This window comes from Heliconius melpomene, chromosome 18, assembly GCF_056956725.1.
Source record: "Heliconius melpomene rosina isolate 202511_hmr_F chromosome 18, ASM5695672v1, whole genome shotgun sequence".
NCBI classification, from domain to species: Eukaryota; Metazoa; Arthropoda; class Insecta; order Lepidoptera; family Nymphalidae; genus Heliconius; species Heliconius melpomene.
This window is the reverse complement of record NC_140406.1, coordinates 15,849,648-15,874,671: the sequence shown is the minus strand read 5'-3', so window position 1 is coordinate 15,874,671 and position 25,024 is coordinate 15,849,648. Positions and strand designations below refer to the sequence as shown.

At 31.6% G+C, this 25,024-nt stretch overlaps 5 protein-coding genes across 7 annotated transcripts in view; 4 read left to right on the top strand and 1 right to left on the bottom strand.

Moving 5' to 3' along the window:
- sv (paired box protein shaven) overlaps positions 1 to 8,115 on the top strand; it is an 81,099-nt gene extending 72,984 nt beyond the window's left edge. The window contains exons 9-12 of one of the 2 annotated variants that reach the window (XM_085202323.1): positions 158 to 293; positions 2,895 to 3,023; positions 4,328 to 4,436; positions 6,112 to 8,115. In XM_085202323.1, the coding sequence (XP_085058449.1) occupies positions 158 to 293; positions 2,895 to 3,023; positions 4,328 to 4,436; position 6,112 (375 nt within the window). In that variant the 3' untranslated portion in view covers positions 6,113 to 8,115. Of the gene's footprint in view, positions 1 to 157; positions 294 to 2,894; positions 3,024 to 4,327; positions 4,441 to 6,111 lie in introns of those variants that run through there. The other variant, XM_085202324.1, reaches the window with a different exon arrangement.
- Positions 8,116 to 8,803: 688 nt separating this feature from the next.
- Positions 8,804 to 10,479, top strand: LOC146529707 (uncharacterized). The gene has a single exon (XM_085202223.1). The coding sequence runs from the start codon at positions 8,891 to 8,893 to the stop codon at positions 10,442 to 10,444; it is 1,554 nt and encodes a 517-aa protein (XP_085058349.1). The 5' UTR covers positions 8,804 to 8,890; the 3' UTR covers positions 10,445 to 10,479.
- A 683-nt stretch (positions 10,480 to 11,162) lies between these two features.
- LOC146529706 (uncharacterized) lies at positions 11,163 to 11,740 on the top strand. The gene has a single exon (XM_085202409.1). It carries the CDS (start codon positions 11,324 to 11,326, stop codon positions 11,738 to 11,740), a length of 417 nt encoding a protein of 138 aa, XP_085058535.1. The 5' UTR covers positions 11,163 to 11,323.
- Positions 11,741 to 11,742: 2 nt separating this feature from the next.
- LOC146529705 (uncharacterized) lies at positions 11,743 to 12,235 on the top strand. The gene has a single exon (XM_085202408.1). It carries the CDS (start codon positions 11,743 to 11,745, stop codon positions 12,190 to 12,192), a length of 450 nt encoding a protein of 149 aa, XP_085058534.1. The 3' UTR covers positions 12,193 to 12,235.
- A 347-nt stretch (positions 12,236 to 12,582) lies between these two features.
- LOC146529704 (muscle calcium channel subunit alpha-1-like) overlaps positions 12,583 to 25,024 on the bottom strand; it is a 44,445-nt gene continuing 32,003 nt past the window's right edge. For both annotated transcript variants that reach the window (XM_085201603.1, XM_085201602.1), the window contains 17 exons: positions 23,420 to 23,611; positions 23,073 to 23,169; positions 22,656 to 22,816; positions 22,224 to 22,321; positions 21,717 to 21,805; positions 21,451 to 21,591; positions 20,880 to 21,045; positions 20,126 to 20,134; positions 19,282 to 19,447; positions 18,964 to 19,063; positions 18,643 to 18,721; positions 18,101 to 18,199; positions 16,926 to 16,966; positions 16,205 to 16,281; positions 15,867 to 15,973; positions 15,566 to 15,629; positions 12,583 to 15,369 (listed from right to left, as the gene is read on the bottom strand). In XM_085201603.1, the coding sequence (XP_085057729.1) occupies positions 15,301 to 15,369; positions 15,566 to 15,629; positions 15,867 to 15,973; positions 16,205 to 16,281; positions 16,926 to 16,966; positions 18,101 to 18,199; positions 18,643 to 18,721; positions 18,964 to 19,063; positions 19,282 to 19,447; positions 20,126 to 20,134; positions 20,880 to 21,045; positions 21,451 to 21,591; positions 21,717 to 21,805; positions 22,224 to 22,321; positions 22,656 to 22,816; positions 23,073 to 23,169; positions 23,420 to 23,611 (1,755 nt within the window). In that variant the 3' untranslated portion in view covers positions 12,583 to 15,300. The remainder of the gene's footprint in view (positions 15,370 to 15,565; positions 15,630 to 15,866; positions 15,974 to 16,204; positions 16,282 to 16,925; positions 16,967 to 18,100; positions 18,200 to 18,642; positions 18,722 to 18,963; positions 19,064 to 19,281; positions 19,448 to 20,125; positions 20,135 to 20,879; positions 21,046 to 21,450; positions 21,592 to 21,716; positions 21,806 to 22,223; positions 22,322 to 22,655; positions 22,817 to 23,072; positions 23,170 to 23,419; positions 23,612 to 25,024) is intronic.

Sequence of the window (25,024 nt, the reverse complement as noted above, 5' to 3'; positions counted from 1 at the left end):
CCTCCCGTGCCTCTGGGACGGCTATAGTTAAAAATTTTAACATAACGGGAAAAAATATATATGTATTCTAAAAAGTATTTTCCTTTTCTAAGTTTGGAATAACACTTTTTAAAATAATGTTAAAAAGTCTTAAAAATAACATGGTATATCCTTCCAGCTGTGGTCCTCCTCGAAGTGGAGTCTGAAGGACGAGTACAAGCTGCTGTCGGAGCTGGGCGGCAGCGCCGGCTACTACGGGGAGCTGTTCGACGCGCAGTACGAGCACCCCGCGCACCACTACACGCCGCACTCTGGTAACTACAGGCTTATTGTTATGTAGAAAACATTCAATAATAATTGCAGTTATAGTTTGTTAGAGGAGCTCGGACTACAGAGGGTTAATGCTCATTTAAAGGGGGCCTCTTAGACCTAAACTTCCCCACCGTACAACGAAATACATGAAAAGCTAAATTGTTTCTTCTCTTCTATGATAAATGATCTATATTATATGACATAAACCTAAATATGTATTAGCTCAACGCAGTTTCACGCATTTTACGCGTTTTTTTGTACCCATAGCATTCTTCATCGCAGTTTTAGAAGAAAATACTATCAATGCTCAACATTTGGAAATACATGTTTAACGGTGGCATAAAACAAAGATACAAAAACGATTTTTTTTCTTTTTTTTTTACTTCAATTTTTTTACGATTCCACTAGTTATTAACCTTTATTAAGGTTTATTAATAAATTTCCTATTGGAAAGAGATAAAAAATATTAATAAACTTTATCAATATTCAAAATATCTGTACAAATTTTATACATTATCCCGTTTCCACAACGGAAATTGCTAATCAAACGAAAACTTGGTTACCGACCACACGCTGGAATCCAGCAACAGTTAGGTGTCGCTGAGTTTTAGCGCGTGACGTACCTACTCTGACACTAGCGCGACACTATTTACTTGCTGATTTACTGTTTTGATTCTTTTATAGTTATTTTATTACACATATTTAAAAATATTTCGAAGATATTTTAGATTCAAAGTTTCACGCTGCATACCTCGGATAGCGGGGAAAGCAGAAGGAACATGAGAACCTAGTCTTAAGATAGTTCCTTTTAAGATAAGGGCTAGGGACTAAAATTGGGCACTTCGTGGAAAAAGGAAGATTTTTCTCCGCCTATTTTGCTATATCTGAGATATAATGTGAAACTAAAGAAAGTAAATAAATAAATTATTTACATTTCAATCGATACCTATTCTCATAGGAATCGTAGGAATTGAAAAACGTAAAAGAGTAACGGATACGCCGATAGTGATGTAACCGCAGCTTGCGGTTGTTGCTATGGGAAATGATGCCCTTGAGAAAATTACACACTAATACTGTTTGTATTTACATTTTAATTGAAAAATATATTTTTTTGTTTGATTTGTTCAGATTAATGGAATATTATATAAAATTTTTAAGTAAAAAAAATATATTTAAAAAATAAATACTTTAGCCTATTAAGCTATACGTTTCTAAGAAGTTGTTTTAACTTTTGTATTTACAAAGCTTTTTAAATAATTATAGTTCAAATTCAAAATATTTTTTATTCTAATAGACTTTTCAATTTTTGTATTTCACTTTTGAATCGTTGAGTAGTAAAATTTATAAAGTATAAATTAAAAATATATCAATATCAAAATTTATAAAAAAACATGAAAGCGTTTACTTAAAGAAAGCTTAGAAATTACCTCAAAATAATTACAAAATAATAATTTTAAATATTCGCAATACAAAAATGAAAACCTAATTCAATTCAAATTTTCAACAAAAATAAAGCTACTAATTCAAAACAACAACTTTACAACAATTCATTCATAGAAAACATAATAGATGAAACACAAGTCGTTCACCCAAGAAGTACCTAGCTCGCGTCAGGTTACGAGTCAAGTCGAGTCGAGTCTCATCTTACCAGGATGTGGACGACATTATACACCTGTGCCATTGTGATGAGTTTCCGTCGGCTGCAGTGTCTGTGTAGAGATCTAGCGGGACTGTGGTTAATTCTATAGTTCATTTACTTAAATCAATGTCTAAAAATTAAAAACAAAATAATAACATACGTCACTATATTTTTTTTATTAAATAATTAATTAATTATTTATTTTAGCAATATTCCGCACATTGCAAGATAGGCGTAGGGAACCTGGGCAGTAAGACAGTCCATCTTCATTAAGTAACTTCCGTTCCCCACTTTCCACCGATTTCGCGTGTTGAGTGCCGAAACTCAACTTACCTTTTAAAGCGGGGAAATAAAAAATATTTAAATATAATCATTCCCCGAAGTAAAAATCAAACTATCAACCATTACATTTACAATGAAACGCTGTCACACTGCATCATGTCCTTATTTACAGTTAAACGAAAAAAAAATTACAAACTCAAAAATAAGTTTCATATAGACCTATTCTATAAATGTAGTTAATGAAAGTCCATCAAGCAGGTATATGAATGACCGTAGGTTTTTCGCGTCACCGGTGTTCTGGATAAATGACCGCTCTCCATTCCATCCAACCTTCGGCCAACCAATTTATTTTGTCATCCTTTTGCTTTCGAGTTCAAAAATAAATTGTTTTACGTTCTTTTTTAGTTAAATTTATGGGTGCCGATTCAAAATTTTGTTTCTATATCACTTAATTTAGTAGTTTTGTTTATTCTAAGGCAAATTGTACGTAGATATGTGTATATTTAAGTGTTTGATTGAAATTTTCTAATATAAATAGAAATACACCTACTGAAAATCCAGGCGTTAAACGAATCCTAGTGAAAGAAAACTAGTGAAATCAAATTGATATAATGTTCTCTGCCTGCATCACTACATGCAGGATACAGCAAAATACATATTGTTAACACAAGTCCTCTTCCAGCGACCAACGACTCGACCGGGTCGACGGCGGCGGGCGAACCCCCGTCGGCGGCCGGCAGCCCCGACGCCGCCGCGCTCGTGGTGCTGCAGCCGCCCGCGCCGCCCTACCCGCCCTACGCGCACTATGACGGTAACTACGATTATTTTATTATATTTTATATTGTAGGAGCAGTGTCACAAATTTAATCAAATAAAATATATATAGAAGAATAAATTTTGGAATAGAATTTATACTAAGATATATGTATATTTTGTATATTTATTAGAAGTACTAGTACAATGGCAGGCATTTTTTTGTATTTTTTTTAATATCGTTTTTAAGAAACCTATGTACAACATTTATTTCATATTAAAAGTAACATGATTAACAAAGCAAAGCAACATCCGTCCACAAACAAACTTCACCACATTTCCAAATGAGATAACGTTCATTAAATCAGAAACAAATCCCAACAGGCTAAACATTAAAAATCCCACATTTCCACCCATCACACCACCCAACATAAACCAATTTTACACTCAACCACATCAAAGTGTACCGACATACAAATAGGTACCAAAAACCTGAATATATAACCACGCCCTAATGTTGGGAACCCGTTGAAGAAGCTTACTTGATCGTTTCAGTTCGTTACTCGGGAGACAAAGCCCGTATGATGTCCCCCTCGAAAATTATTTGCATAGAGCCCGAATGAGCTATTAAACACCCCCCCACCCTCTAAGCAGATTGCGGTAGATTAAAGACCAAAGGCATAAAGAGAAGTGACGTCCCGAAACATCCAACACGCAATTCTGGCACGTATTCTGATAGGCACTAGTGCGAATTTGGTGCAAATTCACACGTTTTATACCGTTATAAAGGAGGAAAATTAGATTATGTAGAGCCTCTTAGCTCTCGAGTTTGGAAGTAGACGGTTTTTTCTTTTCTTAAATTCTTGTATTATTTTACGTTTTGAGCGGCGACAAATGTTGTTACGACTTGGATGGTCTTTTTGTGATTTTCCTTGCTTTTAGATACACTTCAACTTGGATTGAGTGAGAATGGATATTTAAATTGGCTTTATCTTTGTGGCGGATGGTTATGAAGGTCCAGAATATTCTCTTGTCCAAAAAATATTTTATAGTTGAAATCTATCTGTAATTGACTTTTCCACACGAGGATTTTCCACCAATTTAAAATGCAATTAACAAAATTTCTTTAAAACTGAATTACTCATATTAAGACATTTTTATATTTTTTTGCAAAGGCCGATTTGAGTATCAACTTATTTAAACTAAATATATCATATTAAGTTCATTTTAGATAGTTGAACAAAATATTCTTTATAGACCATTCCAGCTATTCTACGAGTACATATTAGAAATTATTAAAGACTTACTTACTGCCTGAATTCAAAAGGCTATTTGACTAAATTTCACCATAACGTGTTTCAGGTACAGCAACCCTAGCGAGTGAGTACGCGTACGCGGCGCCCTACTCGCAGTACTCGCCCTACGGCGGGCCCTACTCGCATTCCGCCGCCACCGGCTTGCTGTCTAAGTGGTAAGGAATTTTAGATTTATCCTATTTAAAAGCTTTATTTTTTTTTCTTTCGAAACTTTATAATATTACATTTATTTTGAAAATTTAATTGTAAAAAACAACAACCTTTATAGCAAATATAGTTATGTTAGCTGAAAATACTAAATAATAAAAATTACAACTAGACAAATTTAAGTTTAAATTTATAGAATTCATTTGGTTAACCTATAACTTAAATACTATAAAACTATTAGTCTAAATTTATCCCATCACACATATGTATATAAGCTAAACCCAAGCCTCACCAAGCCGAGGTCCACCACACATTACATCTCGAAAATTTTACCGGCCTTAAATCGTTTTCACGTTTAACAACCACTGCGATATAAATGACGGTATGCGAGTTATAAATCTGACCATTTTATCACGACTACCATTCCACTTACTGCCTTGAACTAAAATATTTTGATTCTAAAATAACCTTTATTTCTCAAACCAGTGGATGCATATCAGCGTGTATAATTAAGTCGATGAATGTCAAACATAGGTATGCCTCAGGGAGATATGTTAGCACCTGCGGTTTTTCCTCAGCGATAGCTTTGAGTTTACCTGTTAATTGGTATTTTTTGTGAAACATTTATTTTGTTGATTTCGCATCAAATGTTTATGTTTTACATGGAATCGTAATAAGGTAAAGTCACTTTAAATCCCTTAAATTCCAATTATTTAAACTATTAAATTGTGTGTTAACTGTGATATTTAAAAAAAAACGACCAAATATTTGTGATTTTTTTTACGTTAAATTATACTGGCGCATTGATTTCCTCCACTGACCACGCAATGCCTCCGGAATTCGGCGGAAAATGGGGAACACAAGTGTCTTAATGGGACGAAGTCCCATTACGAGGTTCCCAGGTTACCTCTTCCTTCCTTGTCATGTACAAGATACAGCGGGAACCTAAAAAAATTATTAGTTGTGTCTTATAAACAAACTAAGCAAATAAACAATCAATATGTCTCGCACTTTCAAACTATGCAGCAGGACAAACAGTAGGATTTAAATTTAAAAATTATAAGTGGTTTACATCAAAAACAAATGTAAAAGACCTAGAAATTCAACATAAACAATAAAAAATCGACTAATTAATCTGAAAATCCAATCAAAAATAAAAGGGCAACTCGCAAAGGACAATTCTTTCGCACATTTGTCCCTCCCTCCCTCAGGAGCCGAACAAAGGGCGTAAACCCTCGGGACTCGATGTAACTTATAGGGCATTAAATTTAAGTGATTCCTTGCTTTTAAAGTTTTGCAAAGTTGGGGCTTTGAACAGATTCTATGGGGAGCTCAGGTATTTCAATCGATTCATTTGGAATCGTGTGGATAAATATTTCATTTCGTACTCTATTGGCTGGATTGATCTGTATTGATGATAACAACGATGATACTTTCTTCTAAAATATTTGTTTCCTGAATAAATAAAGTTTTTATGCTTATGTTTTAATTTTATATGAATTGTAAAAGAATTGAATAATTCGCACAAAAGGATGTTTTAATTTAGTTTGTATGGTGTTATTTTTTTACCATTGCATCTCATAGCACATATTCTCACTTCTTCTTCTTCTTAGCTCATTGCTTTTTACTATGAAAATATCAAATGATAGATTGAAATAATAATAATCTCCGATTGCTATGTAGATATCACCGGGCGCCGTGCGAGCAGTAGCAGTCGGCAAGCCACAACGAACCCAAGTGATAACGGACTTTATAAAGTGAGTTTAAGTATAACTTCCTTTAGTAATCAGTGTATAAAATATATTATAATAATGTGTACAATTTTCATCTTGATTTTCGAGGTCAGTAACGCTGCTTTCTCAACAATTTATTACTTTATACTCATTATTTTATACGAGAGAGCCAAAGTTTTAAATGGTATCTTCATATAAGTTGTAAATATTCGTATACGTACTTAGTGATTTGATTAGTTTATCCTATTTTTACTTTACCTCAATAGTTACATGTCTAATATTATATGAAATTGTAAGATCTGTCTTTATATCGATTGGTTTTTATAATAGACGTTGTATGGATGTTATGTGATTGTAAAATGGATTTTTTATCGGTACTCTCTATTATTGAACTGATTTCGATACTGTTTTAGCTATTAGATAGATTGTTATATCGACTCTAAAATTGAAACTATCAAACGTTTTAAGTTAAGATTGTCTTATATTTTTATTCTCTTCTAAGGCTGTCTCAAGCACAATGTCGTTAGCATTCTATTACTGTTACTATCCTTAAGTTAATTTATTTTTTGTATCGTTATTAGCGTTATTATGTATTTATGAAGCTTCAGAACAAATATTTGTAGTATTGAAATTACAATGAGATTATTCATATTTTTTTCCTGTATTTTTTATATTTTTTTTTATAAATAGTGTGTAGTTCTGATGATCATAAGAATATGTTCAAATATAATATATTATGGGAAAAAGGTACAAGGCTATAAGTGATTTTTGACTAAATCGATTTAAAAAATCGCATACAGCTTATATAAATTTTATTTCTTTTATTAAAGATACGTCGCTATAACAAATTGCCAATTGACACTTATCCTTTACTTTTTGTGCCCAATATAAACTGTAAAGCAATTGTTTTAGTTGTTAATTTTCGAAATCTTATCGTTTCCGTCCATTATTTTTTATTTTAAATGTAAATAATTTCTATTTTCAGTAGATTATGAAACGACGAACTAAGTAAGCACTTGTGCCTATTTTGTTAATATTTCATATGAAATATCGATATTTCAAAATGATTATTTTTTTACACGACTTTGTAAGATTTTTGTCGAGTTCTATAACTGATGTATAGTAAATGAATAACTAATAGACCTATAGAAACTTTTTCTAATACGTAAATAAAGTTTAGAAATCCATTTGTAATAGATTCAAGTGTTTACTTATTAGCAGTCGTAAATATGATTTTCTCAACATACAGTGTAGATATGCCAAAGACTTGTAGATGTCTTTACATGCAAACTGTCCCTTATAGATTTTATTTAAACCCAAGCAATAATTGTATCGCCAAAGAAATTGTGGACTTTTCTAGGTATTTTGTCTTAAATTACTTCAAATTACTAAAACTGCCTTATATTTTTTATTTTATGTAAGAAAAATTGGGTGTACTTCAACGTATTTTATTATACCCGCAATTGTTCTTCGTATTTAAAGTTAAGGCAGTTGTTATTAAAGCGGTTTATTTAAGTTATATAAGTTCAATATACAATGAAATAATTTATTTTAAGTTCTTATTTAGATATATTATAATTTTGTATGACAAAATGTATATAAGTCTTTATTATATAGCTCTCTCAGTTTATAAAAAAATGAAATTTGGCTTTTGTTACGTTATATAATTAGACAATTTAAAGTAATGTAGGCCTAATAGGTAACGTGTCAGAGTTTGTAATGAATGGTGATAAAGAAGACTCCTCGGAAAAAGTCCACATTAATGAATTCTCAATTTTGTTTATTTACATTATACATTTACTATTTATTCTTTGCTTTGGCGCGAAAGCATATCGATAAAGTGATGCGTCTCACGTCATAATGTTAAGATAATGTAATAGTTTCATTTTATTTGTACTAAGTATATTTGTAAGGCAAACGCACCAGTACGAAATAAAGGCATATGAGTTTTTAATTTGTTTTCTTTTTGTTGGTATCTAGAGATTTACCTTATTATATAGTTATTGCTTATATTCAAAACTATTTTGGGGCGTTGAGTTCCGCCACTCGTTATGAAATATCTTCAGAATTCGGCGGAAAGTGAGGAACAGAAATGTCTTAATATCAACAGAGCGAAAAATAAATATTTCTTTTCCTCGAGTGGGGATCGAACCCAGTAGATTTTGCAGCACACTTTGCCAAGGCCCCTGCGCCAAGACTGGCCTGACGAATAGCTAATATAGCAAACAAACTGGAGGATTTTTTGCGTGAAAGATCCCAAATTTTTAATTAAATATACAAAAGAGATCCATATCTCGAAAGAATATTAATACTTAAAAATATATTTGGTATTTAATTTTTATATATTAGTTTTCTAGTCTGATTCTAAAGAAAGGCTCAGTGATGAGATCGTGCATCTCTGTAATAATAATGGGTAATATGGGTAATAAGAGTGACAAACGGAAGGAGTTTTTTTATTTTTCCCCACGATAGATACTAAAAATATATATAAACATTCAAATAAAACTTATTTATGAAGAAAAATTATTTGATCTTTCAAATGGAAAAATTAGACATTCAATTGACATAGATTTTGTCAATGTATGTTACAGAAAATTAAACAGTGTAATCTTTAATATAATTCTTAAAATATATGAGCTCGCCATGAAATATTTACTTCTGACTTCACCATAGAATACATAGGTTAAATATGTCTTCAATAAAATGACATCACTTCTACATTAAATACTATGAATTCAAAAGATTTCATTTTCAATACTTTAGATTTACCAAGGACCTCTAGCATACTGTTCGATGACAAAGAAACTCAAACTAGTGTAATTCAACTGGTTAACTCGATTTCTTCATTCAAGTCTAGTTCGCGACCTGTACCAAGAAATATTGACACATCAAGTAAAAATGAAAATGTAAAATCATTTGAGTTTTGTGAAGTAATACAAGATCCGGACGACGAAGATTCAATTACTATTATAAAGGAAACTTTTACTGAAGAAGTTATTATCGATTCCGAACACTCATTGTTCCCAAAACCATCAAAAAATAAATTTAAATATTGTAAGGAAATAACTCAGCCATATTCCAAAAAGAACCCAGATCCAGACCCAAGCTGCCCATCGTTTCCTAAAAACAAATGTTGTAAGCCGATTACTGAAAACCAAAGTGTACCTGATCAATCATTTAAATCAAATCCTCCTAGTTCATCTACTGAAGAAGTTTGTATAGCAGATATAACAGGTGATATGGATAGTAATAAGAGCAAGTCTACATTTGTTAACCCTGACACTTCGCAATGTGACCCATGTAAAAAAAAAGAAAAGAATTATTCTTCTTGTTGTTCCATCAGTAGCATTAAAAACGAAAAATTGCCCTGTGAGCCACCGAAACCAGCAGAGCCGCAATGCCCAAAGCAAAATGTCGATGAATGTTTATTAAAAAAATGTATTTCAGCATGCATAAGTGAAAGCTTAAAATTGGCAAAAAAAGGAAGTTCCGCTTGTGTAGGTAAATTTGAGAAGGTAATTGGTGTCAAACAACCAAAAGAGTGTAATGAAAAACCGACTTACTACGAAATGAAAAAACCAAAAAGCAAAGAGTCCACTGAAGTCTGTCCAAAAAGTAGCATCCAAAGCATAATAGAAACTCAAACTAAAGCAGTAGCTACAATTACATGTGCAATAAAAGATTTATTTGGAAGAGTATATAATAAAACGAAAGATTGCGTGAACCTAATAAAATCCGAAAGCTGTAGGCAAGTAGGTAAAGAGGAAGAATGTGATTCAAATAAAAAACCTAAATGTGAAAGTAAAACTAAAGTATGCAGCAGTAATCCTTCAACGACATCAACCCAGACTTTATTTGAAAGAATAAGAGGACAAACAAGTAAAGCAGAAGATAATGAAACTTATAGTGTTGAGACTACTATAAAAGAAAATATACTAGAACCAGCAAAAGAAATGATGGAACATGTCGCCTCAGTCGTAACTTCAACTGTGTCGGTAATAAAAAATAATAGCTTTGAAAAAATTGCAAATGACATACTAACTGATAAATTTAATAAAAGTTCTCCTTACGACCAACCTAAAGTGGGCGGCACTCCGCCAAAACAAGTATCGCAAGACCACGAACCGACTACAGATTCTATGTTCGTGCTGATTAAGAATAAGCTATTTTCTATATTCAATGGCACGAACCAGACGGTGTGCGACGAGGACGGCGACAGCGAGGACGACGACGACCAAAGCGCGGAGAGGATGTTTGACAAATATTGTGAACATAACACCTAGTGTGCGAGTGCTTTTGATGTTAAATTATTCTATGATCACATTAAATTAATTAAGCAGAAAGTAAATATTAGTATTCTTAATAAAAACATTTTTTATCATACATTTATTTAACTCTATTACAATATTTGCATTACAAAATTAAAAGAAGCAGTAGATATCATGTGATTAGAGATTTTTTTTTCGTGTATATGATGTACAAGTCCCCCTTTTCAAGAATTTTATGGACATAGATTCCTGAATACTATTAAAATTTAAATGATAATTACACCCGGTAGATGACTCGTGACGTGGCTCAACTATAAGAAATCAGGAAATAAATAGATTATAATAATAGATTGAGACCACTCGTGGCGCAGGGGCGCAAGGCTGTAAACGCGACTGATTGTGGGTTTTATCCCCATTCGAGAAAATGAAATATTTATTTAAATTTATATTTCGTTGAGTTTCTGACACACTCACTCACGACACTCAGAAGGCAATGCCTCCAGAATTCGACGTAAAGTGGGGAACAGAGTGTCTTAACACTAGGTTCCCTCTGCCTTCCCTGTGCGTGGGGTACAGCGTGAAGCTGATTTGAATAATAATAAAACATTTAAAATCTCGTTTATCGTGACTGGTAGCATACCGGGACAACGTCTGCCGGATCCTTTAGTAATATATTTTTAAAGAATACAAGAACTGTTCATTGTCCTGGTTGAATTTAAAAAAGATAAAATCAAATAAATATAAGAAAGAAATACTAAGTGACATGTCAATCATCAAATCTTGACATCTACCCAATCACATTTCTATACTCCCTTTATCCTCTTTTTCTTCTTTGCAATAAAACAAATACCTACCATACAACAGTTACAATGATTTTAAAACTAACAATTTAAAATGAAGACTAAGAAATGCACAGTAGAGCCAATACCGGAGCCCCCTCCACCGGATCCTTGTAAATTACAACGAATACGAGAAAAGGAAAAAGCCGGCATTAAGATATGTCCACCGAAGGTCATAGAACAACCACCTCCTCCACCCTCGTGTCTAGCACTGTGCATTGAGAAGATAAAGAATCCACCTTACACAATATCTAATCAGCCCGTGGTTTGTGAGGTTGATAGACAATTACCTGGAACAGCTAGATGTGATGAGATCGAGGAACGGGCAGCCGCTCACCCTGACCTGCCCTGGCCAGGGTGTCCCGAACCGCCCCCGCTACCACCGCCGCCGGAACCAGATCTATGTGAATTACAGAACAAGAAATTTAAACAAGAAGAATGTAAAGAAAGAATGAAACGATACAGACAGTAAAAATGGACAATTTTTTAAAAATTTCACCTGATAAAGGTAGTGCAATGAGTCTCATTGAAAAATTTTGTATGGAATTAAAAAGTCTGTCCCAGGAAGATATTCAGGAAACAAGACGTCTTACAATCGAATCGCCATACAAAAATGAAGCTATCGAGTCTCAAGATTTTGACAGCAAAATAAAAGATTTAGAGAATTTGATTAAGCGCTTGGAAGACGAAATCGACAATATTTCTAATAGCACCTATACGATGGAACGACGCTCACTCGTTTTATCTAAATCTCAAAGTAAGCCAGACAACGACATGAACTCAGAGGAAGATCCACAGAATACGCAAAAACAATATTGTCCAATAACTCCACACGATACGTCAAAGAATTTAGAAAATCAATCATCTGATAACTCTGATGATAATATTCACCGTATTTTCTCTGCAAGTGAAGAATTGCTCTAGAGTAGTGTATTTATCAGTTTCTTTTTCTTGTAAAAGAAACAAGAATCGCTCTCGATGGCCAAATTTAAAACATTTTTTTAATAAAAACTCTTTAAAAACTTGATTTTTATTATAGTTATGTTATAAAGTTCTTATTATTCGGGATAAGGTACTTAATATTTTCATTTCCCGGCTAAGCGTGTTAGGTGGTGGAACTTAATGCCCCACGTTGCCTCGATACCAGAACGTAAGTATAAAAGTATAAATTTAAATAAATATTTCATTTCCTCGAACCCACGACCAGTCGCATTCATGTCGTCCAGTCACAACCGCAGCGACACTGCGCCACGACTGGTTTGTATAAATCTATCGGAATAATGAAAAAAATGAGATTTCTATAAATAAAAAACATTTTTTCAAAAGTTTGTTTAATGGCGATAACAATATAGTATATTTCATACAAAATACAACATTCAAATATATCCGTGTATTCAAATACATATCTATAAATTTATAGAAAATATCAGAACAAGCGATTTCCATTGACTAGAATAACTCATGCAGACGTACATACATACAATCAAATACAGTTACGCTAAAGATATTCGTTCTATAAAAACATATTGGTAACCCAAAAAAAATCTAGTAGGATTCGAAGAATTATAAACAATCAGGCGTTAGAGCTCTTATTTCATATTCTATAAATAGTTTCAGAATAAAATAAGTTTTGGCCTTTTAATTTAAGTTCATTTAATAACTTAAAATTTCTATAGTACAGTGTCTACAATATTCAATACATATATTTTTTTAAATTTACTTATTTCTTTAAAAATTCTTATTTCTTTCTTTAAAATTTCTTATTTTTTTTAAATGTCCAAAATTACCATCTTTATAATTTATACCGGTTCTCTAAGTTTTCTTCAGAAATTTGAAATGAAAAAGGAATAAATGTTTTACCAATTAAAATAAGACAAACCCCACCCCAAACATATTTTTGGGTAATTTAGTAAATATTACTGTCGTGTGTCGCAAAATATGCTTTATTTACGTTCAACTACTCATTTACCTTCATTTTCCGGAATGAAGAGGTGTAAATAGATATATTGTTCCGCTCTCCATTCTCGTCTCTCCACTTCTTAATAGTACGTAAATCTACTCTTCAAAATTAAATTGAACATTCACTTTTAGCATAACTATATTCAATTGACTCATAATAAGTATAAATAATATACTATTATTTTTTTTAAGAAAACATATAAATATTAATTTAGGAGATGGTCATTCTATTATAACATTGACCAAATTTTTTTTATTAAGTACATACATACATTCACTCAAAAAAGTTACAGCTGTTCATACAAAAATGGCCTATCTTAATTTTTTACAAAGGCTGTCCTTATGACGATATACAAACGTTGGTTTTTTTAGCTTCACACAGTATCCTGCACACAGCAGGATAGGCAGAAGGAACCTGGGAACCTAGTGTTAACGCATCGTTTATAGTCCCCATTCCCTCTTTCCGCCTAATTCTGGAGGCATTCTATATTTAAGGGCGAAACAATGGTCAGAACGAGGAAATAGAAATATCAAATATTTAATTTCCTCGAGTGGAAATCGAACTCACAACCTGTTTGTTGCGTATATATTTAACATATCCATACCTATATTATAAATTCTAAAGTAACTCTGTCTGTCTGTCTTTTACGCAATCAGGGCCAAACCGCTAATCTAATTGTGTTAAAATACTCATATAGAGATACTTGAGGGTCTCGGGATGAACATAGGATACTTTTTTTTCTCATATTTGTAATATTACCGATATATACCAATATATTAAAATATTTATTAATTTGACATGCAATTTATTCTGCCATGTTAATAACAACCGCCTATGCGACCGTTGCTAAGCAACGATTTGCAAAGAATGTTGTAAGAAAACGTTACCCAAAATGAGCTTGCTTAACGCATCTCTCTATTGAAAACTGAAAATAATTTCATAAATATTTAATAAATATTCGTATGATTCAAGTGGGCGTAACCGCGTTCGAGTCCACTAGTACATATATATAAAAAAACCTTTTTATTCATTTCTACTAAATCATTCGATAGGCCATTTTGCACAAGCATCCTCACACAAGCAAAGTAAGCTACAATATACGAATAAACATATGAAAACTCTCATAATTTGGCACATCTTATAAAAAAAATACTAATACAAACTCTTTCCAATAGATAAGGCACATTGCCACAATAATTTATATTATTAATAATAATAATATATTAAATATACTATTAAAAGCAGTTAAAAATTTCCTTACCAACATATAAATAGTCTTATAATATGTATATTATAAATATTTTCATATATTCATTGTAGTGCAGTGTTACGACACTATGTTATGCACTTTAGATTCATTTAAAAATGATTAACGTGCCTAACAAGTATGGAGAAATCCTTATTATAATAATAATAAAATATAAATATAACCATTCCACAAATAGGATTGAACCTACAACCACCGCTGAATAAAAAATATTAATTGCTATATCATGACGTCATATACGAGTCTCGTTTATTATAAATAAGTTTTTTTAATGTAGAGTAGGTAAGTACAAAATACAAGCTATATAAAGACGAGAGCTAAGCGAAACGAAATATTAAATGTCAAAATAAATAAATAAAGGTACAAAAATAAACTATAATTACATACAAAAATTGGATATTCAAAGACATTTTTCATTATAATTAAATGTGAATACAAAAAATTAACAATTGCATTATTATGACGTCGTATAGATTTAAAATATTTATATTAAATACAGAGTAAATACGAAATGTAAGCTTTATAGAGACAAGAGCGAAACGTAATAAACATCTTAAAAAAATATATAAAAAATCTTAAAATTTAAGCAAAAATTGGAAATTCAAATACATTATAAATTACCATTATTATAAAAATACAAAAAACACAGAAATCGTTCTCATAAATCTACTAAACAATTGGGTAATAAGCTCCTTGCCTCGCCCGGACCTGAACTTGCACCCATTGGGGGGAAAACCGATACGCGTTCAAGCGTAAGGGTGAAATAAAACCAAAGTACTAAATGTACTACAATATTGTTTTTATACTATTTCCTTCTTAGAGGTTGGATTGGGGGTTGATGGTAGGGGTGGTACTGCCGGGATAGAATGCTGTCCTGGAAATGAAAAAATATATTTATAATATCATGTAGGTACTTTGTGAAGCCTGATTGTAAATGCGACAGGTTGTGTGCCCGCATGCAGAATACGCACTTTAGAATTCAACGGAAAGTAGGGAATGGAAGTGTCTCTGCAGTAGGTTCCCATGTCGTCTATATACCATGTTTTTTACTCATTCAAAAACACACTTACCACGTCATTGGGTTGGTGAACTCTGTTCATTTTTCTTTCTTGCAAAATAATCTGGTTTGCGGCGCTGTTAAGCATTATAAATATAGATTTGTTGGATTCTTTAGATAATATAATTAAAAATGGACATAGGTAACGAGTAATAAATAAATAAGTAATGAGTAATAATATAAAATTAAGAACAGATTCTCCTGTGATCAGTTTGCTTTTAAGTTTTATTCATAAATTAGAATTAGAAGAAGTAAAATAATAATTAAACGATTTAACGATTTATATTTGACATGAACATATTTTCGGGACTCACGTGTCCATCTCGTCCTGCGTGAGGTCGAGCGCGTCCTGCATCTCGCGCGCGGTGCTGCGCACGAACTGCGCGTCACAGTACTTGCCCAGACCCTGCTCGGTCAGCACCTGCAGGTATATTTATGGTGCTGTTTTATTTATATTGTCACATATAATCACATTCCCATTCGAGAGAATGAAATAACTTAATGCGTTTCATTTCCTCACTCCTGTGACGAGGCAACGCGCAATATTGAGCTTCAAAAATCAGCGGAAACTTGGGAAGGGAGTGCCGACCCCACTATACATATGTGCAGAATACAAAGTAAAGATACAAAAAAACAAAAAGTAAACACTTACACGAGTGATAAGGCTCTCCGCTGGATTCTCTACACAATAAGGCACGTCGTTGTTGTGTTTTGGCGCTCTGTCACGATCTGTTCCGAAAATTATATAAAAAATTTGTAAGTAATATAGGTATTTCAAGTAGGTATAAGAATGTTTTTAATAGTACTAGGTGTTCATTCAAAACTTGTAATTGCTACTTACTTAGTTATTTAAGCGACTCAATAAGTAAGTTAGTTAAAAATCAAATGTAATTAAACATTTTTTATGAAATATTATATTGATAAAAAAATTATGACCTACAATTACTTTTTTATTAAATTAAAGCTTAAATGTATACAATTAAAAGTAAGTAATTAAATGTAGCATATTTCCATATAGGTACTACAAATATACAATAAGTTAGAATGATTTAGTGTAACGCAAAACAAACAATGCAATCTATTTAAGAAACTCCATGGCTTTAATTAGACTTTTAGTTTTTATGATCTCAAGCCCCTATTAGATTAAAATAAACATAAAAAGCTAATCTACATTCCTTTTATTTTGCATTAATTTTAATGGTTTAAAAATATATAAAATATAATTTAATAATTATATTAATATATTAATTTTATAATAAAAATATAATAACTTAGTGTATTATAATATAAAATATAATAAACAAATAAAATATAAAATAATAAGCAAAATAAATAATATAAAACACATTCACAACACACTAAAACGGACTTACAGTTGTTTCTCATACTCTGCATTAAATCGTTGGACGTTTTTCTGGAAACCGTTAATATTTATTCACTCTCTTTATATTGGTGCCAAAAAATATTTTAAAAAAAATGTGAACAACTAGCGACTCATTCGCGGCTTCGCTCGCTTAAACTTATTAGATTTTTTTTATTCCTATACCAAATTATACAAAATCTTTACAGAAATTGTGGCTTACTATATTCTAATGTGTAAGCTATATTACTCTAAAGTTTCATCTAAATTCGTTCAGTATTTTTTTGTATGGAGGTGAAACAATTCATTGTGGAAAATTCATATTTTTAATTAATTATAATATAGTAAAATACGTTTAAATTCTATAGTCAAATACAACACAAGTGACAAGTAAAGACATCTATAAATCTTTCCAAAAATCACTTCTTATATCAGAAGCTATAAAGGTTCCTAAAATATCCGCAAGAGGGAAAACAAATATAAATGAATATGAAACGAATACTTCTATTTTTATGTCTTATAGTTGGTTAAAATAAGAATAACAAGATTTTTTTTAAATGACCAATCTATACTTCTCATGTCTGTAATTGATATAACAAATACAAGAATTATTTGGAATACAAAATCTATTGTTATCATGTAGAAATTATAGATGGCAGTAAATAAAATTTTGTACATTACGTTTCGCTTAATATAAATATAATTAATTCTTAAATATAGTATAATTATATATATTTTTAAAAAAGTTTCAATTTTGGCATCAATAGAAAGATATGATCATTTTATTTTAATGTGCAGTGACGTGACTGACAACGGAACAACAAAAACAATAAAACGTACGACATAAATACACAACAATAAATCATAATATATAACAATAAAAATAATAATGAGAAAAATATTATTATACAAATAAATAAAAAAAAATTGGATTATAATATAAAAATTACTGAGAGAATGAAGGAGTCTCTCTCTCTCCTCTCTCTATCTCCCACATAGTTGAAATGGGTGAAAATTTGAATGGGAAGAATTCATTATTATGAGATCTTAGATTTTCGCCATTATAAACACTTGAATGTTAAAAAAGTTAATATTTTTTAAATCATTGATTTCACATTACAAATATTTTCGAATATTAATTACAAAATAGCTCAAACAATAAATAATAGCTAGAAAAAAGAAACTCACTCAATAGCTTTAAATATCTTCTCTGAGTCCTTGCCGTGGAGTAGCGGCTGCATTGCTATTTCTTCGTCACCCTCACTTTGATTGCCGTCGTCGTATTTACTGGATTTTTTTTATTTTTGTTATTAATTAATAATTTTCTTGATTATTAATTATCTTACTAGCTTTCACCTATCTGTGGTTTTGGTCACATAGTATTTGACCACTGGATGTAACTAACGCCCGTATTTATAAGCATCTTTCCACTCTGAGATCGACTTTGAGATGCTGTGTTCATTCATGCATGAATGAACAGCATCTCAAGATCGATCTCAGTTTATATAAATGTAGACTTGCGAAAAACAAAACGGACGGTATAAAAAAATATTTTAAACAATATCCTAAAATACAGAAGAAAATAAATATTTATTAAAGTTATCTGCAATTTGAGCTCCGGATTTTTTTATCTGCAGGTTCTCTTTTCAGTATCTATACTTAAAAGTGAGCAAAAATTAAATATGCCTAAAATAAATAAATCAAGGCTATAAGATACTATTATAACTTACTGTTCGTCTTCCGGCACTTTCCCGTCCATTCCCAATTCACGCTGCATCATCCAACTAAGTGACTTACTCTCTTCATTATCTATAAAAGAAAATAAAAAAAAACTAAATAAATTTCAATATATTTTTGTTATTTCTTTTAAAGTGTTTTATTATTTAATAATATTTGACTCAAATTATTTGTCATTGCGCGGGTGGACGAGTGTACGACTTACACACTCTCGCGACAGGTTATGGGTTCGAATCACACTCGAGAAAATTTAAATATTTAAATTCCTAGAAATCCGTCCGCTCCAAGTTCCGTCATTGTACAAATGAACTTACTTGGTACAGCTAATTGCTTGAACTTCGGCGGTGGACGGTAGAGACTCTCTCTGCCTTTCTTAATGCTTGTCCATACTGCGCCGAATAATGTGTGGTTACGCTGTTAGAGGGAATAGAAAAAAAGAAATTTGTTTAGATTATTTAATATCGTATCGTAATTGTTATAGATAATTAAAAATAACAAAATAAATATAAGCCAGTTCTGGCATCTTATTAGAATGTTTATAATTATTATTTTATACTCTGTTATCTAATTTATTAATAAAGATAACATTAAAATTATGCATTTTCATATTATTTTGTCGATATTATACTTACTCGATGCATAGGTTCAACAGTCTCAGCGACAACCTCATCCAAGTTCCCTGAGATCGCTCTCTTGAGTTCCGGACCAGCTTCATGTAAAGTCCTGAGACCGGCTTGTAAGGTTTTTTGATTTGTTTGCTTTGAGTCCGCCGCGGCTTGCTCTTTCCTTTTTCTGAACCTATTATTATATTTATCTATCAATAAATATCCTAAATGTATGAAAAACAGTCCAAATCGTGCCAAAATATCTCAAAAAAACATGTCTTCTCTAGAATTTTTTAGGATTAATGAGTTAGTTTTGTACGTGCAGTACGTTTTGAAGCTTTATTTTTATAGTTATGTTATATTAAATGTTATAGAGAAATCGTGCTTTGGAATTTCATGCAACGACCAAGTTTTGTCAAATCTTGGTGATATATTGTAAATCATACAAATATCGGGTTTAATTCAAAGAGATAATTTCTGCATTAACAGAGTAAGTAACAGAAAAATGGATTTATAAATACTAGAAAAATCGTGATTCTTTGATGGCGTGTCACCAAAAATTCATAACACTGTGTATATACATAAAAAATTGTTAAGTTGCATATAAGTATAGAATAGGAAAAACATTTTTACGTTATACTTAAAGGATGAAACACATTTTGATATGAAAATGTTAAACTAATAAAAAAAAGATGTTTGTATGACTTTAAAAAAAAAGGAAAGGAAAATCATTCACAATGAAAAATTTGGAAAAAAAATCTTTCAAGCAACAATCTCAGCGCGATCATGGCGCCAAGTAAAAAAAATTAAAAGCATAAAATAATACAGCGCTCCTCAAAAGTGGTTGCTTAAAAGTTGAATGTTCACTTACGCATGGTTCCTATAAAAATAACAAATACATGTTAATTTAGAACATTAGTGCTAAATAATACTTGACATTTATCTACTCAATACACTACTACCGAATACAGCTACAAAATAAAAGCGTTATTCAAATAGGTATTACAATAAACTATACTTATATAGCTAGAAAAGAATAAAAAATATTAATTATTTAGCAAATTACATAGATAAAATAAAAAACAAATACATGTTAAAAACAATGAGTCGTGAGGCCGATTTCTGTTCATATAAAGTCTGTATTATATTGAGAATGTTATCAACGGACGTTATAATATATAACATTCATAATTTCAATTGAAATTAAATAAGTAGGTAAATATATATCTAAATATGTCTATACTATTAATCCTATTAATCCTCCTATTCCAGTTAAAAATGAATTCCGTTCTAAATTGAATAGTAGGTATTAAGGAATTAATTTAGAGAGATCTTCCAAAATGAAGTTTATGTTTCAGGTATTTTTTCTTAATATATATAATAAGTAAAAGAAAGTCTTAATGCCGAAACTACTTCAATAACCAATGAATATAAATAAGCTATGATCATTTAAAAATACACAATAAATCAAAAAGTAAATAATAAATATTTAATGAACAAAAATATATTTAATATATAAAAATATAATATGACCAAATTATAATCACAATTATTTCTCAATAACAGAAAAAAACAACAATATCTATTCACCAACAACAAATAACAACATAACAACAACAACATACCGTCTAAAGTAATCCTGTATAAGGAACGTAGCGTAGAACTTGCCCACTGTTATTTCGTTCGGATCTCCCGGAGGAGGGACCACTTGGTCTAACAGCTTGGGAGACGTTCGTTTCCATACTTTCTTTATGATTGCACGTAGCTCTGTGTTGCAATCGTCTATTACACCTGTTTTTGAGGGAAAATGGAGAAATTCCTTAAATATATTATAAGTCAGTGGCCATTCCAATGATATGAGTAAGCTACTGTTACACTATTATGAAACAAATCTGTATTCGTTTAAATTATCAAATGTTTCAAAATATTTTTGTTGTGTTTCAAAACAGTTTAGAATTATTGAACTGCCAAATAATGAATTGAAAATTTACGAGGATGGAGATTTATTCTACTATCACACCAAAACTATTGAACGGATTTAAATGAAACCTTACATATATCAGAAATAAGCTTAAGCTTATACGTCAGAATTCATGAATTCATTAAACACATTCATGTAAACATTTTGTATTGTTTGGCAATAACATAACAACACATCAAAGCCGCGGGTGGATAGTACGATATAAGAATACAAACCTGAAGTTTTAATTTGCAGCTGAGTTCTAACAACGGCAAACAAAGTAGCATTGAAGTTGACAGTGCCGTCAGAGTTCAGCGGCATGTTCATGGACACGAGACGCTTACACGCTGTGCGGTGAGGACAGAGCTTACCGAAACCTGGGGAAAGGGGGTACTTTTATATCCTTATTTCAATTAAAACATGTAGATATAAAATTGAAAAGTTAATTAAGGAAGGACCTATTTCTAAAAGAAATCTTTTACAGACTATTAAAAAAGCTTACCTAATGGTGGGCTGATCTTCCTCAGCAATGTCACAACGTCCAAATGTTTGATCCTACCCTTGGCATCAGGATCGTACTCACTCCATAATCTATAAAAAAACAAATTTACTTCAGTGAACACTAAATAATAAAAACTATAAATAAATCATCACTACGTTTATATAAAATATATTCCTTAACTTTCTTATCTGTACTAATATTATAAAGTCCAAGAGTTTGTTTGATTGAACGCACTAATCTAAAGAACTTCTTATTGGATTGATATATTATTTTTGTCCTGGAGAGTCTACCTACTGTCTGCGGTCAGAACTACCGCGGGCACTTACTCGTATAATGGATTTTTTTGATTTTGGGAATTATTATTTAAATTTACAGTTTATTGAGATATTTCAATGACACATTAAATAAACTATAAATGTAACGTCGTCAACACTACAGCTATTTCCATTTGACAATGTAAGCGAAGCCGTATATGTAAAGTTTAGAATTTCAACACGTTTTTCTCACCTTACAAATTCATCCAAATGATGTGGTCCTAAAATGGACCAATCACGAGTCAAGTAGTCGAAGTTATCCATGATGACAGCAACAAACAGATTTATAATCTGGTAAAAATAAAAAAAATATATTTTATTTTGCGGAATTGAGTTCTGCCACTCAACGGGAACGGAGTGTCTTAACACTAGGTTCGATCACGTCAGAAGAAAATTTATTATTATATTCCGCATATAAGCTCCAGAATTAGGAGAGCCTAGTGTTAAAACACTTCGTCGTCTACTTTCCATCTAAATTCCATCGTGAGTGAGATCAACACTTCAAAAGGTTCTAATAGACGCCATCCTGCGTCACAACTACATCAGGTTTATCAATATATGTATAATATATAAACAAATAGAATAAATCTTTAGTGCTAAAACGGTGTATTGCAAAAAATCCTACCAAAAACGTGCAAAGTAAGGAAAACGATATGAAATAAGGATATGCAAGTCTAGAGCCGCATGTCGTTTCCTCTTCAGAGGGGTTGATGCAGCCGACAGGTTCCCCGGGGTGCTCGTCGTCGTTTGGTGATAACGCCATCATTATTTCTTGCCATGCTTCACCTATGATAAAGATTTTATAAACGGTTATTTCTCTTTTATCGTCTTTTATAAAATGTAGTGAAAAGGCACTCCGTTTTCTATTTGAGTTTTTATATCTGTGTCTTTCTCCACTTCACTCGCTTTAATTTATATAAAATTTAACAAGTTAAAAAATTAAGAAATAATATAACAATAATTTTATTTATATTGGTAAAATATTAAAAATGTATAACTGCTATTTCTGTCCGCCATGTAATTTTGGCAATAAAATACAAACCTGTAGCAGATCTAAACAGTACCATCAAAGCGCCACCAAATGTTTGGAAATTATTATTGGACGTTATAATATCATCTTCTTGTATTTTGCCAAATAACTGTAATACAAATTTACAATTTAAAAAAATTACGTAATAATAATGTAAGGTAAATTTTGTACGCTTTCTACCTCTCTTAGATAAACTATACATCTATGATTCTGTTTCTTTCTAACACAAGAGACTAACTTACCGACATAAAGTATCACTTATATTTATAAAAATATAAAGTAAATTTCATATTTTTCTATCTCTCTTACACACACTATATACATATATTTCTGTTTCTTTCTAACATTAATAAACTTACCTGCATTCCAACTACAGCATATATAAAGAACAATAACACTATAAGTAAGGCTACGTAAGGCAGAGCTTGGAATGATTTTATGAAAGTCCAAAGTAAAGTTCTTATTCTTTCTCCCCTCGAAAGAAGTTTTATGAGACGCATCGCTCGGAAGAGACGGAAGAACGTTATATATTTTAGAAGATTTGATGAAGCCTGGAAGAAAAGAATAGTATTAGCTTTATAGTAAACTAGCGGCCCGCTCGCGGTTTCACCCGCGTGAAGTTTGTTATTATTGATTTCTGTCTCCATGACTACGTCCTAGTGACGTCTATCCAAAATTTCAGATTCCTAGCACTTGTAGTTTCTGAGATTTCGTGATGAGTGAGTGGCCTTTCAATTTTATATATATATATAGATATAGATTAATTGATCGAATATTGATAAAATCTTCTGTAACACAATTTTTAGACCCTTTTTCAAGCTATATCACCGGGATAAAATTAAAATGAATTATAGTAAAAGCATTGGACAGTATAATATTAATAATAAATTTGCTATTTTTTACTATTATTGAGTCATGTTCAGTAACTTCTAGAACTATAGCTGTCTTGCGCTCTTTTATAACATAATGTTAAAGTACTTCTATAATTGTTTTTCTTAAAACTGCAAAAATACTGTAGATATGTTATGATTTCCAGATAAATAACATTAAGACAATAGTCGTGACTAAGCATACAGTGGTGTAAGCTTGCTGTGGTTGGCACCCGCGGCCTCGCGACGTTTTCGACCAGCCTCGGTCCACTTGATACAAATTCAAAAAATACGAGAGCCAAAAATAAGAAGCTTCACGCCTTTTCCTGAATAGCAGGCCAGGCAGGCAGGCAGGGTAACTCTGTTCTAATTGTCGAAACTCTACGAGTTATGTTGCGGAACTTTAATTTGCGTTCGTCTTTCAGAACGAGGAAAAACCATTAATTAAACTTAATCTATCTCCCGAGCGGAGCACATGCTGAGCGGAGCTAGCGGAGCATGGTGAACACACAACCATCAGATTAACAGTTAAACGCCGACCCACTACGCCACAATGGCCTTAATATCACAATCTAAATTTATAAAAATACATTATAAATTATTATGTGTAAAACAGTTAAAGAATACATGTAAATATATTAACTTTATGAACATCTAAATTTATATAACGACTAAACTGTGAGAGAGTACATTTGTGTTTTTAGACACTTGTCTATTTTATACAACGTTTGTACAACTCGTATTGAATAGTTAAGACACATTTATGTACAATACCTCTCTATTATGCAAATTATATTGGTAACTAGCGACCCGCTCGCGGTTTCACCCGCGTGAACTGTTATTATTATGTTGTTATTAATTTCTGTCTCCATGACTACGTCCTAGTGACGTCTATGCAAAATTTGAGACTTCTAGCATTTGTAGTAACGAAGTTTCATACAAACTTTCGACCCCAAAAACAACCCCTTAGAAGTCGAATATTGCAAATTCTCGTCTTAGCGAGCACCTACGTCCTATAAGTAACTCCTATGCAAAATTTGAGATTCCTAGCACTTGTAGTTTCTGAGATTTCGTGATGAGTGAGTGACCTTTCGA

Excerpts from the sequence above, each read along its gene's own strand:
- LOC146529706 (XM_085202409.1), top strand. The coding sequence starts at position 11,324 with ATGAAGACTAAGAAATGCACAGTAGAGCCAATACCGGAGCCCCCTCCA.
- LOC146529705 (XM_085202408.1), top strand. The coding sequence starts at position 11,743 with ATGGACAATTTTTTAAAAATTTCACCTGATAAAGGTAGTGCAATGAGT.
- LOC146529707 (XM_085202223.1), top strand. The coding sequence starts at position 8,891 with ATGAATTCAAAAGATTTCATTTTCAATACTTTAGATTTACCAAGGACC.